We start from the raw sequence: 19,443 nt of genomic DNA on the forward strand, positions 1-19,443 counted from the left end.
AATAGCAAATAACAACGAAAATAATAAAAAGTGTAACAAAAGGGCAATGAAAACGATGCAGACGATGATAACAACAATGAATGGTAGAAACAGTTAACAGCCAAAAGGTGTTAGTGTCCCAGTGAGCACAATAGGTTGCGCCTGAAAGACGTCAAATCCTAATGAAATATATCAGGACCACATGGTGTCATGGCGCTATACGTACTCATTATTCGTACAATGGGGCTTGTTTTGAAAGGCGACATATCAAACACCCGGATTAGTCGCACGTCCAGGCACCCGAAGCTCGATCAAAGATGCTAGGTTCAGGCAGTCAGTGTGTCCATAAACGCTTGAAAAGGAAGAGAAGGTCCCGCTACTGCCGTCTACTCCCTAAGTCGATTAGCCCCATAGCGTGCAGGGAAGCTCTGTAATCGTCTCTGGGAGCAGATAAGCAGACCAAACGACCCACGGCATTCCTCACAAACCATTTCTGCACATTTTCGGGTTTGTGCGAAGAGGTTCGAAAGATTGAATTCCATACAATGGAAGCTTTGCTTTGCTTTATTGGGGCTTAACGTCCCAAATCAACTCAGGCTATGAGAGACGCCGTAGTGAAGGGCTCCGGAAATTTCGACCACCTGGGGTTCTTTAACTTGCACTGACAATGCCATCTGCCGGGCTAGTTGGTTGCGATCCATATGTATCAGCAGCGCGAACACTATCTTCTCCTTCTTCTTCCTGTGTTGTGTTCGCGCTGCTGATACATATGGATCACTGACAATGGAAGCATACTCATGTCTCGGCAGGACAAGCCTCCTGTAGAGGGCAACATATGGCACGCAGTACTCCGTATAGGGCCCTGCATACACGGGTCATCATGCCAAGCACACGCAGACGTCTGCTCTTGACCTCCATTGCCCACTAGTTGGTAACGTAGCACTGATTAGAAATCGGCGCGTATAACCACTGCCCCTTTAAAACGTAGCTCAGAAGGGTACAGCGGCTTCGCCTTTGTCTTGTTTATCCTTTCCGTGTCCAGGCTGAAACCTATGTACACGCACACCAGTACGGAGCGTGGAGGCTGAGCGCGCCCGTCCCGCGTTACTCGCGGGCGGCCTTCACCAGCCTTGCTCCATCCGAGGCTCGGAGGCGCTCATACGCCGCGTGTCTTTGCAGGAAGGGTCTCGGCTGCGGCCGGACGTGCGTCCGAGCCGCAGCGCGACCGCGTCGCCCGTACCCCAGATGCCACTTCTGCTTCCCGGATGCCGATCGGTGTCGCCCAAGCGCCCGGGACTCCACAAGGACCACACGCATTCCGCGAGCTCGGACTCGGGCCTGGGCAAGAGCGTCAGCTCTAGCCCTCCCCCCAGTCCGCACAACCACGCTTAGCGCCGTGCCTCCTTCGGCTGCGCCACACATCCCTGCGTTCGAGACTCCTTGCTCGCCGGGGCCCGGGCACCAGACACGACGGCCGGGCCGCCCTTCGGCCCTCCCTTCCTCCGAGACACTCGATGCTCTCCTCCGCTGACCCCCCGATGTTGTACTCCGCGCGGAGCGCCGAGACGGGCCCGCTTGAGCTGTTCACCTCATTGGGCGCACTCTTGCGCATAACCGGCTCTGCACCATCGTACCTTCATTTTCGCTGTACTCGCCTATCAGCTGTGTTTACACCAAAAGCAGACGGCAGAGGTGCTCGGAAGCAATAAAACGCGAATACGCGAGATGTTTCCGGCACGTAATTGGCCGCTTTGTTCTTGCCGAGAGCGACGTCTGCAACGCACTGAATGATTTCACTCTTCCCGTCATACACACGAACGAGAACGAAAAAGTCGCAGCGGTGCCGTCCTTTTTTTACATTCGGCCCCTGGATAAGTCATGGCCATTCGCATTATCGCCAGCAGTTCCTCTCGTTTCTTTCATTCTACTTTCCGCGGCGTTTCACGCATCTTGCGCCGCGGCCTCACTGAAGTTCAGCATGAACGGCAGCGCTGTTTGCCCGGCAGCGGCGTCACACTCTAATGTTTCTGGACCGCGAATGACCGGCCCACAAGCCGCCGCGCAGGTGTGGTGAGCAGTTCACGTGGGTTCTCTCCGCGTTTCGCCAGCGGCCCATCCGCGGAAGAGGCGGCCCTGAGAGCGACGCCTCGAACTATTTCCGCGTTCGAAGCTCTGTCCATGTTTGTCGGTGTTTTCGTGCATGCAACCCGCGTAATTACGCCATGTATTCAGCGCATACCTTCCATTAGGCCCCTACCATGTGACCTACGTGCGAATGCTGCGCCTTTTGTTTTTCCAGGTTCTCGGGTCAAATGCCAGAAATGCCGTGTAAAAAGTGAGCTTCGAGAGCCAAGTTCACGGAAAGCACTTCCTGCTTCCGATAAATCCCGAATGTGCACAAACTTGAGTTCGGTGGCTACACTTGAGAAAAAGCCCACACACACAGTGTAGGGCCAAACAAGAACTGTGAAAAAAAAAAGAAACTGTTTTTCATCAGTCAAGTAAGCCACGTGAAAAAGCTTGTCGAGCCTCACAGGAAACCTCCGTGGTTCCACTATATACAGCCGAAACCGATGTCAGTCTGTTTTCGCTGCCAGTCGCAACCGTTTCATTCCCGCAAATCGAGAAATGCGCAACTTGAGTTCCCCCCCCTGTCTCCGTACAGTGCGTGTTGCTTCTGGCAGCAGCAGAGACGAGGCGCGCAATTTTATTTTAACACTCGCGCTTAAGTCGTCAAATCGTTCTGCAGCAGCACTTGAACGCTGAGGTGGTTTCGGTTTCGGAGGTGGTTTCGGTGGCTCTGGTTTTGCGTTACATCGGAGTAAGAGGTTGGGGAGGAGTTGTCATGGATGTCGTGTTGCATATGTGCCAGCGCCCTCAAAAGCCTTCGTTTTTTCTGTGACCCGCCACTGTCACGTCATGCATGTTTACACTGTTGTTCTCGTCGGTGCCGAAGCCGCCTATGTGTTTCCCCTCCAAAAATGCCGGCAACTATACCACCCTTGTTATATGATGCCTGAAGAACTGATGTCGTAGCTGTCGAACATCTGCTTTCTTGAAGAGCGTGTTGTTACACCGTCTTTCCTTTTCTTCTTTCTTCCAAGGCAGCTCAAATAGAGGCTTTCGAGCAGTTCACTTATTTTTGAGAATCACAGCCAGTTCGTTTGAATTATTTTCTTCACTGTATCGAGGTGATGGCGTTGAAATTAGCTTTTTTTTTTTTTTGGAACAGCTGTGGTGCTGTGAACTCTGCGTTGTGTACGGCGGCTACATGGGCCTGCTGAATCTACTTTTTCTTAGTGTTTAGACACTGCAGTAACCAGCTCTTTGACTCGGTCAGTTCCTTTTTTTTTCTGTTTCTTCCTTTCTCGCTCTCGAAAGCGTCAAGGGAAATGGACCGCTCTTATTCAGCAGCGGACGAGCAAACAGCGATGCGTCAACAGCTGTTGTCACTGTGGTCCGTTTCCGTCTTGTCCTGCAGTGCCATCCGATTGTCGCTCAGTTTCGTATCCCTCTAGAAGTTTCCCGTAGACTAGCTTCGCTCCGGGGCGGCATATTGAAAGCCGCGGCGCGACTCCTGGAGGGGACGGTGCAAGCACAGGGGCGAGCAAGGAACGCTAAGTGCCGGACCCCTCTCCGCTCCTCTAGGGGGAGGGGGCCAGGCTTGTCGGCAGACGGCCGGCCTTCTATGCTCCATGTCCCTGTGCAAGGAAACCAAAGAAAAAAAATACAAGTACACAACACCTGCTCATGCCCGTCATGTGAGCTCATCCAGTGTAAGCCTTACCTTTTCCATAACATGCATCATAACCCATCAGCAATTAGCCCAAGATACATAAACAAAGAAACAAAAAAAAAACCTCACCGGGTGTACGACTTGTGACACGACTGCCTTTCCTTCCGGCTTCACGCCAGTTACCGTACCGACCAACGGTTCGCGTTATGGTTTCATCGCTGCGCGAGAGACACTATGAAGCTGTATATACACCAAGGACATTATGGCCGTAGAGTAGTAGTGAAAGCTGTCCTTGTTCTTGCCAGAGCATTACAAAAACGCGCCAGCAATGGCTCACAGGAGGCCGGGCGTTGAACTCTTTCAAGGACTATACGCGTATAGTGTCTGATGGTCTAAAGTCAAGCACTCCACCTCGGATGAACTCCGCCAGCCGATTAAAAACTGAGTGCTTCGGACCTCTTTTGCGGGCATTAGAGCGGCTGGCGTTATAGTTTATATAGATAATAGCGTTTTTCACTTGTGTTTAGTTGCTTAGACGAGGCTGTTATGCGAGCTTTGGAACCGTTGTTCTGAGTAAAGATGTGAAACTCAGAAAAAAAAAGAGGAAACAACGCTTAGGGCCGATGCATCTATATGTGCCGTTCCCTACTTCAATCCTGTCAGTATGGCCCTGAAGAGGGAACGCTTGCGAACGTTTCATTGCAACAGAGTAAGATTCAGACCTTATATGAGCACCGATATTACTATCTTCCAGCACTGTTTTTGCCAGTAGATGTTTTTTCTTTTGTTTCCGTCTTCCCACTGGGCCAATTATTCATGCACCCAGGGAGTTGAGTCCCTACCGTTTCAGCCATTGCACACTTCGCAAATTTTCTGCCCTCTACATTTCTTTCATTTCTTTTTTAATTTCACGACCTATTCCCCGTAACTACATTCTATATCGAAAGCCTGTACATGCTCAAGTATGTAAACTTGCGACATTCGTGTGAGATCGGGTAGCTTAGAACATTTCTTATGTGCAGCTGTGCAAAACTCTGCGTCTACAGTAGAGCCCGTTGGAAAGAAAGCGGTCGGTGTTTCCGGAGAACCTTGAACGTTTCGTACTCGCACGCTGCAAGACGAGCGAAGCACTCAGCGACGTGTGAATGTCTCGAGCTCGCGCCTCGTGCAGACACACACACACACCAACAGAGGCGTGCCGTGGCTGGACCCATCTAGCGTGCCGTACGGCTCCGGGACAACAATGAGTTTCGCAATCGCTGCACGGGTGCTGTACGGAGAGAGCAAACAAACAAACAAACAAAAAAAAACACGAGCGCGCAGCGCCTGAGCTTCTGAGCTTAGATTGTTTCAAACACTGCGTAAGGGTGAGTAGGGCTCGACAAAACCGATTTTTGTGGACCTGGGGAGGAGTGTACAGTTTGTACAACGTTTTAATATCTTTGTAAAACATCGCACACGTTTTTTGTACAGCGAGTATGAACACCACCACCACTGTAGCTTTCGTCTCGTTAGTGACGTAGAGCTCGTGCACGCGGCCCTTGCGGGCGCGCACAGTCAGTGGCGCCCTCCGGCGGCATCTTATTCTTTTCCGTTTCACTTCTTCCCTTGGGCGATGCAGAGAAAAATTGTGCATACAAACGAGTACTTATTTATTTTTGTATGCGCGATGCATGTAAATACAGTCGGGACACTGTAAATGAACGCAGATCGTATTCTTCTTGTGGACTTGGGTAAAATTTTGAAGAGGTGCGATGAGTGAGTAAGGAAGCTGTTGGTGAACAAAGACCTGAACCGAGAGTGGTTGAAGGGCGTTTGGTGAGGAAGCATGCTTCTGTTTTTCCCGTGTAACCTTCCAGGTTTTTTTTTTTTTTTTGTCGGTGTTCGCCGTCTTTCCGTTTGTGTCTCGAACGTGGGGTACAAGCCTTGAGAGTACAATTTTTTCGGGTGATTCAGAGATTTACTCCAACCCGCACCCACCGCCCGCTAAAGTTCGTTGTTCCTGGGCAGCCTGTTTTCGCGTATCCATTAAATGTATGTATGTACACAGGGTGTTTTTTGGTTGCACGAAAACGTTGATATCCTATTTTTAGGCTTCTCGTTGGCACGTTTGCCCACTGCACTCAAGTATGAACTGCGCGACCACTCCCCGTTAAAAGTCATGAGACGCCGACAGGCGTCTTAGTCAACTTGATTTTGTTTCAAAAGCAGCAGTGCAACTAAAAGGTCTGTATATATATAGCAGGTATATAATATATATACATACATACATATATAGATATATAATATCTACTCGCCACATTACGAGAGCGTCATTCGCACTCTCATTTTGTCTTTACTCTCCCGTGTACGTGTGTCCGCGGATCATCTCGAAAACCAAAAGCATTATTTGCTGTTCATGAATGATGTTTTGTGCTATATTATTCAACCTGTGTGTAACATCAGCAATATAAGTGGATTCTGCGGAAACTTATGCGGTTTCTGGAGCACTAGTTTGTGATTGAGTGATGGTTCATCATTGCACTTGGGTGTGAAGCCGACTCGTTTATTTTTTTCTTTTCTTCGTTTTCTTATTTTATTCATGTTCGTGTTTGATGTCTGACTTGAGATGTTGTCAACGTCCCAAAACAACTACAAAAAAGCGGCACTGTTTTCACCCAAAAAAATGTAAACCATGCTAAAAAAATACACAAAAAGAGCACCTCAAAGCCAACCTTTGCCATATCGAATCGAGAGATGCCTCTCGCCTTCTCCTGAAACCAGCGCATAAATGAGCCCTCGCTGCTGGTTTTCGGCAAGACTATTTGTTGGGCGAGTTGGTTTTGTACGCCACAGCAAGAGCGCGGTTGACAAGGCACAGGATGGAGGACACAACACAGTTGAAATTCAGCGCTGTGTTGTGTCTTCCCTACTGTGTCACCTCAGTTGCGCTGTTGTTGTGGAATAGGGGAACTAGGGAGCCGGATTATGGCTCGCGCCCCAAATCCGCTTCTCATGAATGAGATCTCGGCAAGCGCAATGGGGTTTCATGTCAGCGTGACAAGGATTGCCTCGAGCAAGCGGGTTAGCTCAGAGTTCACGTCAGGAAGAAGTGTAAAACGTAGTACCGGCGCGTAGCCCTCAAAATGAGCATGGAAGCTCTGAACTCCACCAGCTCGAGCTACGGATAGTGCGCGGACTGCTTTGTTAGCGTGCAGGAAGACAGGGGGAGGCAGAAAAGAAATACAGAAAATAGAACTCACGAAGGTCAGCCAAGTCTGCACCGTTCTAAGAGGGGGAGAGAAAACGCGAACTAACAATAAAGGGTTTATTCTTGAACACAGGCGGACGCGCAGTAGGAGCTACGGCGGCCATTCAACACACCCCAACTTCAAATCTAAGGAGCAACACTGGTGGGGCTCCGCGTGCGAAAGACGAGTAAAGCTGCGATATCGGACAGCACAAACAGTGCACTGCGGAGCTTAGGGGCTGAACTGCACCGCCATTCTTAATTAACCCCCTCTGCATCCCTTTCTTGTGGCCAACCGCGCACGCTCTTAGGGAAATGGGAAAAGGAGCCCATTACAGTTCCATCGACAGAACAACTACCGCCGCGCTACTTCTTTGCATAGAAGTTGACCTGCGAGGCTTACCGTAACTATGTGCCATGATTGAGATAGGAGCGTCTTACCTTAACATCGTGAGATGTACGGCGTGCTCGAATGAGCAGTTTGTTAATTCTCGACGATGCTTGACTTGACCGAAGCTCCCAGTGCTCTCTTTGTCCCCTTGGACCGACCTGTGATCCTTCCAGGGGTGTCGTGCTAAACCGATTTTGGCGGAAGGGCGAATTCATTGCGAGAGAGAGAAACGGCACATGTTGGCGACAGTGCGCGATAGCAGCTTTGTGCAGTTGACCGGCATATTTTTGCCTCTGGGCACATTAGATCGTGAAGGAAAAGTGACGGCGCGCCCGAGCATGTCGTGTCGCGTTAACTATAGCAAGTGGTGAAAACCAAAAGAATAGAAAAAACACTTCCTGAACGTTAGTCGAAAAACAGTTACATTCTGTTTAAAAGAAAACCAGGAACAGACCGAAAACAGTGACCGTTGTGTTGCAGAGTTTTTGGGCTGCTTCTAAACTTTTGACTCCAGAAACGAGGTTGGTCGTGTTCAACCTATTTGTTCCGAGCACATGCGCGTTAAAAAAAAAAACTGCACCTTCCCAAGCTTTGTCACCTCCGTCTGGTAAATGTACATATGTATTTGTGTTTTCATGGCCTTTTGTTTGTGTTGATTTGTTAGTGTTTCAAGAATAAATTAATAAAAGCTATGTTTTGCACAATAACTCCTGTCTTACGGTTCTTCCTCTTCCTTCCTTTCGCTCGCCACATCCGTGTCGGGGTGAGTGTCAAGGAGTTGGTCATGTCTACCAAGATACACGAAAAGAAAATAACCAGATAAAGATTAAAACAGAGGAAAGGGTGGAGTGGGTATATTATGGACAGTGCGTGCCGCAGCCATGTGCGCTTCGAGGGAGCAAATGACCACCCATGCCCGCTGGCTCCAAGTAATGCAGCATCGCTTACTGCGCCCGGAACGGGTAAGGCCTTGAGTCGCAGGACACCCACCTCCAAGAAGATTCCAACTGACTCAACCCGAGGTTCGAAAAGAAAGTCGTGGAGCGAGCCCCGCTGGCCAGGTGGTGCTCAACGGTTATTTCTAATAAGGGAGTAATTACTCATTGACATCCACCCGAGCGCTCCCAGTTCCCACTTCGAGTTATTGATCAATTCGCTCTCGCCCTACCATAAGCTTGCCGCCCTGGTTAGCTCAATTGGTAGAGCGACTGCTCCGGTGAAGCGCTGGTCCCGGGTTCGATCCCCGGACCAGGACGAATTTTTCTTTAGCTGCGGAGTTTCTGAGAAAGCTGTACAGCTTTCCTTTGTAGCCGTATGGCTGCGCTCGGGTGGATGTCAATGAGTAATTACTCCCTTATTACAAATCTGCTCCACCTTGGGGGATTCCCCTAAAAACATTTGACCAACGGTTATTTCTGTGTCCACCGCGATCCCACCCGCAGAGACGTTGGTCATTGTAATTGAAACTTAATAGGCAACGTCCATGCATAGGTGACGCCGCAATATTGCATCTGGGCAGTGCAGGTGGACCATTCACCGACCTTGTGGCGAAAAATTCTTTAAGCCACAGGGTTCGCTTTTATCCTTGTAGTGGGGCAATCAAGACAGCCGCCGAACTGTGCGAGGCGAGAACCCTTGCCGCAGCCTTTCAAGGTCCTTTAGTCTTCAGTGATGCCGCGAGTGCTCATCTATGCGGCTCAAAGCAGACCGTAGAGGCCGAAGACATTTCACGAAGACTGCACGTGCGAAAACACTAGGCATGAAGAACTAGTCATGTTTCATGCTGTGACCAAAAGTACCAGGCTGCATGGTTCGCTTCAAGCTTGTATAGTGGAGCCCTTGTGGCTTTCCTAAAGATCAAAACGTGTTGGAAGGCAAGAAGACCCCCATTCTTTATCTTTAACGACCATTTCAGCTTCAGGGAAGCTGTAAAGGCTCCACTGTACGAGCTAGAAGCAAACCATGCAGCCTGGTTACTTTTGACAAAGACTGTACCTTCCAGTGGACAGGCCCTTTTTTTTTCCTGCAGCGCGTTAGCTCCGTAAATTTGTAAGAAGCGAGATAATTTTGGTTCTTAACGCAAAACTCCCGTAAGAATTCCCTTTTCTCCAAATTTTACTCCTCAAATTCTCTGAAAGATAGAAAGCTCTCCGAATGGAACACAAAAAAAAAAAGGCTATTTCCCTAGCATGATATGACCGTTCCTTTGCTTCCGAAACATGATCGGAATAGGGTGTGCTTCTTCGAAAGCGCACTGAGCAGCTTTGAAGACGCCAGTGACACTACCAGATCTCAGAAGTATCCGAATTATAGGTAAATATCCTAACACCTTTGAATATTTGCGAAGGATGTCCGGGGCAAATCCTTGTTATATATAGATGTCCTGACGCGTTATCCGGTGGACTTCCCGTTCGGGTGATATTAAGCATTTTACGCATATTATATGCATATTCCTTCTATAGAGATGCCCTGACACCTTATCCGGTGGATATCCCGTTCGGGTGATATTACGCACATTTGCTTGAATTACGCGTCGTTACCTTGGTCCACTCTTTTTAATTTCTTGTTTGCGTCAACACAGATTTATAACTGAATGAAATAATATTGCTTAAAGTGAAAGAGCCACTGCCTGCAAAAGGAGGTTCTAAGATTTGGAGTATGTAAACTCGTTGAAATTCTTCGTTCTGTGGACGTATGGTCAATATGTTGATGCTGCATGACTTCTTTTTGTAGCATTTTGGTTCCGTGACTTGTGTATCCCATATGCTTGTTGTTCTTCATAATCGACGTGACAGCGTGTGATGCTATATAGATTTTACTCGCAAAACTGAGAACAGTGGGCAAAGAATTCCGCTGTAATCAGCTGTAGTCTTTTTTTTCTTCACGTCTAAACTGCAGAAAATGTAAATAAGGGTTAGCAAATATTTGTCACATGGGCTGAGCAATTTTTTTTTCCTGGGCCTGTAAAAATCCCCGAGGAAATTTATCATTACTTGACCAGTATGTCTTAGTTAAGCCTATGAAAATCCCCAGGGGCTTCCTACGGATCTCCGTTGGATACAGAAAGTGTGGCCAAAATGATATGTGAGCGATGTCCACGGAAATTTCCTGCACTTCCTGGAGATATCCACATGTCTCTTCAAGATTTCGCAGAGACATTCATTGAATGTAAGTGTAGTCACTGGGAGGTTGTTGTTAAGGGGCCTTGCAGCCATTGAAAAATTACGCCGTACCCTTTTTCGAATGCGCCGCGGAAAATTAATCTCCATATTACTTGCCTACTGGCTTTGCCCATTTTTAGAAAGCCAACAGAATAAATTCAGCAAAACAAGCGATGTTATTGTCCAATGTTTTAAAGGATCTTCCAAGGTGGGGTAGACTTAAAATAAGGGAGTAATTATTCATTACCATCCACCCATGAGCAGCAAAATGGCTACAAAAAAAAAAAACTACAAATTTACTTCGCTGAACTAAATGCGACGTAGGTGCCCTAGCACAATATGCAGAGACCCTTCGCATATGTTACTTATGACTGTTTTACAGACAATATAAGCTGCAGCTGGCGCGACACGGTTTCTTCCTTTGCACCTGGCTGCAGCTGCCGTAAAACAGGTTACCTCCTTCACCAGAACAACACCGGGTGTCACCAGGACATATGACTTCTTAGCTAGTGACCCACCTAGTGCTAGCGCAAGAAAAGGAAAGGGAGATTTCCCCCTATTCGCTCTGCCACCCGCAACACGTCGCCTGCCACACTCTCTTTGTCTTCCCTCTTCCACATGCATTTCCCTCTCCTTTGAAAGCGGAGAGAAGGATTGTCTCTACATTTTGCCTCCTGTCATCCGTGGAAGTTGGCAAGCATAGGCTTTTAAGCTAGTGACCCGGTAGTGCGAACTCACTCCACCTGGCAGGTTCCAGGTTTATTGAAAAAGAAGTGCAAGTATGGGGTACATAGATTAAATATGGTTTATGGTTTAAGGGGTTTAACGTCCCAAAGCGACTAAGGCTATGAGAGACGCCGTAGTGGAGGGCTCCGGAAATTTCGACCACCTGGGGTTCTTTAACGTGCACTGACATCGCACAGTACACGGGCCTCTAGAATTTCTCCTCCAGAGAAATTCAACCGCCGCGGCCGGGATCGAGCCCGCGTCTTTCGGGTCAGCAGCCGAGCGCCATATCCACTGAGCCACCGCGGCAGCTACATAGAATAAATAGTACAAAAGGAGGTCCCAAAGTAGAAACTGCCAGGGGCACCTCCTGTTATTGTATATATGAGGCAGATAAAAATATGGCAGATAACAACTACATAGGCGGAAAACAGGTGGAATTGATAAAAACAACAATAATTTCGTTAAGCATGTCGAATGTTACAGACACATTTAGAAATACGGCGAAAAAGAGAAGACGATAATATATAGAACAGCTCAAGCAATAAAGCCAGTACACAATTAATAGAGGATTCAGTGGCACGGTAATTGAGGGTAATTAAAAATTACATACTTTTTCAAGTTCTATGGAATGATGTTTCGGTACGGGATGACTTGATGATCGTAGGTAGCGAGTTCCAGACAGTGATTGCTGAGAAAAAAAGAGGACTGTTTGCTGTAATTAGCATTGACTTTCGGGATTAAGAGATTGTGCTGTTCTGAGAACCTAATATTATAAATATTATACATATGTGATGCAATAATGATAGGGGTGGCAGTGCTATTGCGCCGGGCACGAAAGATCAATAAACTTAGTTTCACTTGTACTGAAAAAATAAGAGTAAGATGTTGAGTCCGAAGTAAGTGAGACCACTGGATGCGGTGTATAAGCAGAAGGCCACCATTCGAACAGATTCGTTTTGAAGATGGCATAAACAAGAAATATGGCTTTGGTGCGTGTTACCCCACGTTCATAAATTGAGGTGGCTATCAATGAACGAAGAATATGTTGCTCAAAATAATAACGCGTTCTAATAATTACAACTAAACCTAATGCAACTTTGTCGCTAAAAAATTTATTGCGGTGATTAAATTTTAGATGTGAATCAAGTGTCACACCGAGGAATGTTACAGAACTAGATGAGAGAATGATGTGGGTATCTTGGTACACGTCAGGAACTGTAAGTAGTCGCTTGTATTGTGAGAGAACTGTCATTGGCTTCGTTTCAATTAGGTTTATTTGGAAAAGATTGCTTCGGCTCCACTTCATTACATTTTCAAGATGAGCATTTATTTTCGATGTTAGGTCACTTAAGTCATCACTAGAGGAAAATATGGTAATGTCATCAAAATATAGATCCAGTTGGTGTTGTTAAGGCTTTTGGGCAGATCACTAATGTTAATTAAAAACAGAAAGGAGCCTCAAACCGGTCCCTGTGGAACCTCTTGATTAATTGTAATTGGTTGCGATAAGTATTAAATATTTGGACTAACTGAGTTCTGTTAGCCAGGTAAGTTACGTAATAAAGTTAGAATGGGCCCACAAATTCCTAGTGATTCCAGTTTTAAAAGGAGAATGGGATGATTGATTGTGTCAAATGCTTTTGTAAAATCAATGAATGCAGCTGCAGTGCAAAGTTCGTTACCAATGAAGTGTTTAAACTGTGTTAGTAAATTTCATCAATCCGAGCTGAGGGGAATAGTTGGGGCGAAATCGGAACTGATGCGGTATCAGAAGGCTGAATTTCAGAAGGTAGTTCATTAGACGGTTAACCACGAGTTTTTCGATTACTTTGCTGAAAAATGGGAGAATAGTCATCGGACAATATCAGCCAAACTGTTTATTACCTCGCTTGTATATAAGAATAACTTTGCCGTTTTTAAGTTGATCTGGAAAGTCACCAGACTGAAGTGGAGGCTTCATCAGACAGGACGGCTTTTATTACAAAAGCACTGCTTCACTAGCAATCCTGGAAAAGTCGATGTCTGTGTGAAGCTTTTTAGATACCTGCAGAAATAAAATAAATATTTCCGCGACAGGATTTCGAATTTGAGGGGGCGCGATCAGATCAGCATCGCCGGCCACTGCACGAGATCATATATTCTTTCTGTACATAACCATGTAGAATAAATGGCATGAAACAAAAAAAAAACAAAAAAACTCAGGGGCATAAAAAAAACTGCTATCGCCGCAGCCGATGACGCCTCGTGTTATACTGCAACACACTCTCGCGCTGTGCCTTGCATGTCGTCGTCTTCAACTTTCATCTGTGCGCATCAGTCACGAAGGAAAAGGAAACGCACATAAATCACTTCCTGCTTCAGTGGACACCTCAATCGTGCTTTTACCTACGGGGCGGTGGTGACAGAGAAATGTGTGTTTGCGTTTGCGTTGGCAACGTTTTGGCAGAAACGCGGAACTGGAGCAATAGGCCGCCGGCGTTCATTGGGTTCATTGGCGTTGGCGTTTATTTATTTATTTTATTTACACATACTGCAGTCATAGAGACCAAGCAGGGGGGCAACATTCAAAAAGCAAAAATAATATCAAACACTACGCAAATCCAGCGTTCCGGCAACAATAAAAGAAGAAAACCAAACAGAGGGCAATGATATTGTTAAGTTTGCACATACAATAAGACACTCTCTTCAAAAGCAGCGGCATCCTGAGCCGAAAATACATTTGCTGGCAGTGAGTTCCATGTTGTGATTGTTCGGGGAAAAAATGAGTTTTTGAACGTATTTGTGCGTGCAAAGTACGGGGTAAGGTTATGGTTGTGGCTATTGCGTGTCTGTCGTGTAGAACGGGGGATATACAGGGAGCAGCATTAATATTAAATTGACTAGAGTAAAATGAGTACAGAAATTTAAGCCTTGCGAGTGCTCTCCTTCTTTCTAGAGTGGTGGGACAACAAGTGGTGAAGCAATGCTCAGCTGTTTTTAGAGCGTCACAGGGGCACCAACTTACCGAAGGTACCAAAATGCCTCTTTCTCTAGCCATGTTTTAAAGGGAAATATCTGAGTGTGTAGCTTTAAAATAAAAAGAAAGCCTTTGTACACGGTGAAAGAGGCATTTTACGCTCTTGTATGTACAGAGGGCAATACACTTGTCTAGACAACGTCATGGGCGTGTTTTGGGCTGAACACGTGATATCTAGCGATAACGTTTGGCTAAAAGACTAGAGAGAGCCCGAGACCACGGGTTTCACCCCGGCCGCAGAGACGGGAAGCGGAAATGTGTGTACCGCGGTTTTGTCACACACAAAGAACTGAAGTTATTCCCTAGTCCTCAACTAAGCTCTGCCTCGTAGCCCATAGACACGTGAAACAAGTTAAATTATTTATGTAACCTGAGGCAATTTCAGCTGACTCAATACCAGAAGTGCTGCTTTTTATGCAGGGTTTGGAGTTTTCAGTGTTCATTTTTTAAAGAGTTCGGCGCACTTTTTTTGTTGTTTATTTCAGATCGCAGTTTTCGAGTGTTTCTTTTTTTTTTTCGTGACAAAACGTGGTATTCTTCCGCGGCCAAAAGTTATTTAGAGTTTATCTCGGCTTTTTTGTCAGCCCGAGCATTCATTTTACCCATGAATAACACAAAAGTCGCCGCTATTCTGGTAAAGCATTTATAGCAGTGCGTAACTGCAGAACGAAATGCTTTCGCCAATATAAAAAAAGTAACGAAAGAGTTAAGTGATTGAACAAAGCAAGTGAAAGTTGATTTCTAAAACATGGGTTACCATGTTGTCACTGGGATGTTGAGCAAAAGTAGGCGGAACATCACATGGTCTGCCTGCTTACGAAAGCGATAGAACTGCCACTTAACTGTCGTAACAGTCAGAGGGGACAGCGTCGCGCAAACAGGCCGTATAGGCATTTGGCGACGATATGAACCCTCAGTCTGCAGAGGCATGCAATGCAGTGGAGTGGTACCTCAAAATTCAATACTTAATCCAATGGTACATCGCCTCACCACGCCCTTGGCCTCCGCACTTTGTTATTTCTCTCCTATAACTGAGTGCAACACCTACTTGGTAGTCGTCTAACAGCGGCAAAGCATGTCAAGAATAGTGATCTTTATCGGTCAAAACCGAATTTCAAACTTTGAATTCTGCGTGTTTTTATCGTTCTCATTATCGGTTTAAACCGAAACGTTCTACCCTTATGTATATGGTACAGTTATTGAAGGGAAACTAATAGAAATGTAGATTCATTCCATTTGTGGTTAATGTATATTGCATTGAAAACAAAGAGAGAGTAAAGGAGCGAAGAGAGATCCTCTATACACACCCAAATTAAGAGGAACATCAGGGTTGTGAGTGTCAGCGGACACGCGCTAAGCTGAGTTAGAAAAGAAGCTGGCAATCTAGTCGAAAACCAAGAGGTCACCGTTTAGGCGGCTGATTTGTGTCATAAAAAGATCTCGATTAGTCTTTTCGAACGTATCCTTGTCTCGGAGGGTGGCTGTTCTGGAGTCGTGTTGCGGGCGGAGAATATTGGGTGACCTGAGGTATATCTTGAAGCGACGTGTGGTTCTGAGGCGAGGCGTGCAAGAAAAGGGCAGCGCATTGACTCGGCCGGTACACACGGCTTGAGAGTATAAATCTCGCAAAAAGAAAAAAAAATGCGGGCATAGGGTGTGGATTTAGGCAGGACGGGGTTAGACAACACTAATCCTATCACAGGAAATACAGACCGAACAAAAATGTTCAGCTCTACCTGTCACGAGTGAGTGCGAGAAGCTCCGTCAAGAAAGGAAATGAAAATAGAAACTATGACACGCAGCGGACGAAACCGGCGTAGCCACTGGGAAGGAGCGAAGCAGACGGTGCTAAGTGCGCCCGTCTGCGCGGAAGCAATAATCGTTTACGCGGAGCCCGAAGAAAACCAGATTGCGGGGGCGCGCAGCTCTGGGGACCGCAATTGCGTGGTGTGAATTCATGGCCGTCACCCGCGGGGTGAGGAGGACCTTATGTGCATGGGGTTTCCCATAACATCAAAAAAGTTGCTGTAAGACAAGGTGCCAATGTTGTTTCTTCTGCTCCTTGCAAAACTTTCAAGCCTTTGTTCACGTATCGCGCGTGGCAGAACTAGACCCCCTGTTTGTTCCACGCCGCATCAAAACTACTATGTTCCATGTGGAACACGAGCGATTTACAAGATTCCACTGACATGCGAAAGTTTGGCCGATGTATTAATGAAAGGCTACGAGAGCACCATAATTCTCTGACTCCTGCTGACGGAGCAAACTTGCCTCGCCATTGCCGCGATTGCGGGTGCTATCCGTTGTTTTCGAATGTCACTTTTCTCGGTAGGGGCAAGGGTAAGCTTGAGCGCGAAATCCTCGAAGCATATCACAGAAGTAATCAAGGAGATAACTGTATTAGCACGGCGTCTATTACGTTGATGCAGAAGGAAATAGGTTACCTGTCCCGTTGACACTGCAGCCTGACTATCTCGCAAGCATCGCGGTCTTTTGTGCTGGTTTTGCGTTGAGCTGCGCATGCTCTGTTAGGTTTCCTGGGAGACTGGCTGTTTTTCAATAAAGCACAGTTGTTAGTTTGGTTTGGTTTGGTTCATGGGGTTTAACGTCCCAAAGCGACTAAGGCTATGAGAGACGCCGTAGTGGAGGGCTCCGGAAATTTCGACCACCTGGGGTTCTCCAACGTGCACTGACATCGCACAGTACACGGGCCTCTAGAATTTCTCTTCCAAAGAAATTCAACCTCCGCGGCCGGGATCGAACCCGCGTCTTTCGGGTCAGCAGCCGAGCACCATAACCACTGAGCCACCGCGGCGGCACAGTTGTTAGTCCAGTCGTTGTGTGTGCCTCGTCTCTCCTTTGTCCTCCCCGTCTTTTTGGCTGGTTTTTTCATAAGTATGTACCAACTAACCCAGATTTCAACTCTCCTGAGGAGGACGGTATGCAACAGCGTCCCCTCCGTGCCGCTGCCCCGAGGGGAGACAAGGATACGCTCATTGCTATCTACAAACGTACAACAGTGAAGTAATCATGTTCGTGTAAAAGTATTAGCAACTTGATCTGCTGAATTTTTTGTATCATATCCGGACATTTTTGAAAAACAAGCCCACTGCACAGATGAGGCATCGAAGATAACCTCCGCAAAATACTAGAGCCATGCGCGCCCCGAAAAGCTGCAAAAATTCAAATCAAAGCCCGTTCGTTCTTTCCTTCAACAAAAACGTCCCCGCCCCACTACTCTGAACCCCGTTGACGTCATGGGGGTTACTTTCGCTAAAGGCACTCCATTGGTGCATCGTTCTGACTGACGGGAGGAGGTTGGGCGTAGCCTTGGCGTCGCGTCGTCTGCACAACGCTTTCCGCAGTGCCTTCTGTTTTGCACATGCCTACAAACCCACATGAAGGAAGAACAACAAAAAAAAAAACTGCGGAGGGAGCGTACGGCGACAGCCTTGAATCCTAGTCATAAAAAAGTAAAAAATAGTAAAACTGAGTGAGAATTTCTTTTGATTGCGCTTTTACCCAGGGCCAGGTGGTAACAAAAATACGTTACAGTCGTCCTAGAATGCAACATGGACGATTCTAGCGTCTTTTTGCTGACACTCATGTAAACGCGTCTCGAAAAGAAATTCGAACAGGGGAGTACCTAGGCTCCGTTCTCTTCGCATTTCTTTCCGTTGCCCCTGTACAGTGTTTCGCCAGTGCCAGTTGTATTCTGGTTCATATAGCGAAAAAAGTTCAGTCTTAGTAATCTGCTGCACGAAGAGAGAGTTTGAAGATGGAACGAGAGAAATATTTGTTGGTAGTAAGTGGGGAGGCAGACTTCATAAAACAAGCTAACTACTCTAACATGCAGGCGCTAGCAAAATAATAGAGTCATTTTTAATTAACTAGTGAAGATATATGACAATCGAATAAAATCGAAGAAACACAACGCACACATTACGCACAACACACATTCTGCGCGCTGTCAGCAGTTGTCACGTTATACCGGGTGTCCCAGCTAAATGTAAAGAAACTTTTAAAAAAGGCGAAGTGTCCTAGTCCAGTGAAACTAACTCAGGGTTGTTCATAGTCGCGGGGCCTAGTCTTGAGTATTTTTTTCGGTCTTCAAAGTTAATTGATTAGTTAAGTTTAGTTAGCTAACTTTTTAATTATTGACTTCAGGAAGAAAGTGTCAATGCAAAAGTTTTAGATCACCTCGAAAAACCGCTAGTAGTGCTGTTTCCGTCAAGTTACGATTTACATAGCTTCATTTATTGGCCTTCAAATAAAGTTGTCACGTGACCAGCTGCTCACTCACTTCTTTGCCCCAATGTGCACCCAAAGTCTCATCGAGGAGAGGATTTCAGAAAAAAACGAATTTTATTCTTTAAGGCGCGTCTTGGGACGTTGAAGTGGCACAGTTGTCATGTGGAAGCGGTTTCTTATTGTGCGGGTTATGGTTAAAGGCCGGTAAAATAAGTACTTTACGTAAATATTACTTTGCTGCAAATATCTCAGAAAGCTGTTTTTCAAAACAATCTACAACTCTTCCATTGACACTTTGTTCCTCAAGTCAATAATTAAAAAGTTAGTTAATTAAGCTTAACTAATTAGTCAACCTTGAAGAACGAAAAACATACTGCAGACTAGGTCACGCGACTCTAAACAACCCTCATTTGGTTTCAGACGGCTAGGACACCCCGTGTTTTTTAAAAGCTTGGTTACATTTAGCTGGGACACCTGGTATAAGGGGGTACACGCTTAAGACAGCACGCACACGCATACTCTTTACAATCAGCATCTGTACCACATACAAAAATTCGGCCACAAACCACCAATAGGCTGCAATCAGTAGGCTGCAGTCGGTGGCGGTCACAAATATTTGAAGCCGAAAAAAGTCCTAAAAAGACAATAAATCTGCTCACAGCACACGCCAGCCCACGAGCCCACGGGCAGAGGCCTACGTTGAAAGCCGGTGTAAACCGTCCCGGCAGGACGAGCAGTTCCTTCATCCACTCGCGCAGAAAAATTTGTGACGTGCGGAAAATTGTCCGTGCACGCTGCAACCAGTCGAAGGCGAGGCGTGTCCGCCGGACATCCGAGATGAGAACTAGTGGGGGCACTTTTAAGGCGAAAGCCTTCAATGCCTCATACTGTCGTTAGCAGACGCTGTCGGCAGCCGTGTCGACAGATTTGTCCTCCTTTCGGCGTCACTGC

General features: G+C 46.6%; 1 protein-coding gene across 8 annotated transcripts in view; it reads left to right on the plus strand.

Moving 5' to 3' along the window:
* LOC149353062 (GTPase-activating Rap/Ran-GAP domain-like protein 3) overlaps positions 1–8,042 on the plus strand; it is an 829,394-nt gene extending 821,352 nt beyond the window's left edge. For all 8 annotated transcript variants that reach the window (XM_089582257.1, XM_089582254.1, XM_089582252.1 and 5 more), the window contains one exon: positions 1,159–8,042. In XM_089582257.1, the coding sequence (XP_089438383.1) occupies positions 1,159–1,371 (213 nt within the window). In that variant the 3' untranslated portion in view covers positions 1,372–8,042. The remainder of the gene's footprint in view (positions 1–1,158) is intronic.
* The last annotated feature ends 11,401 nt before the right edge of the window (positions 8,043–19,443 follow it).

Source organism: Amblyomma mixtum, chromosome 3, assembly GCF_055824585.1.
Source record: "Amblyomma mixtum isolate Tamu chromosome 3, ASM5582458v1, whole genome shotgun sequence".
NCBI classification, from domain to species: domain Eukaryota; kingdom Metazoa; phylum Arthropoda; class Arachnida; order Ixodida; family Ixodidae; genus Amblyomma; species Amblyomma mixtum.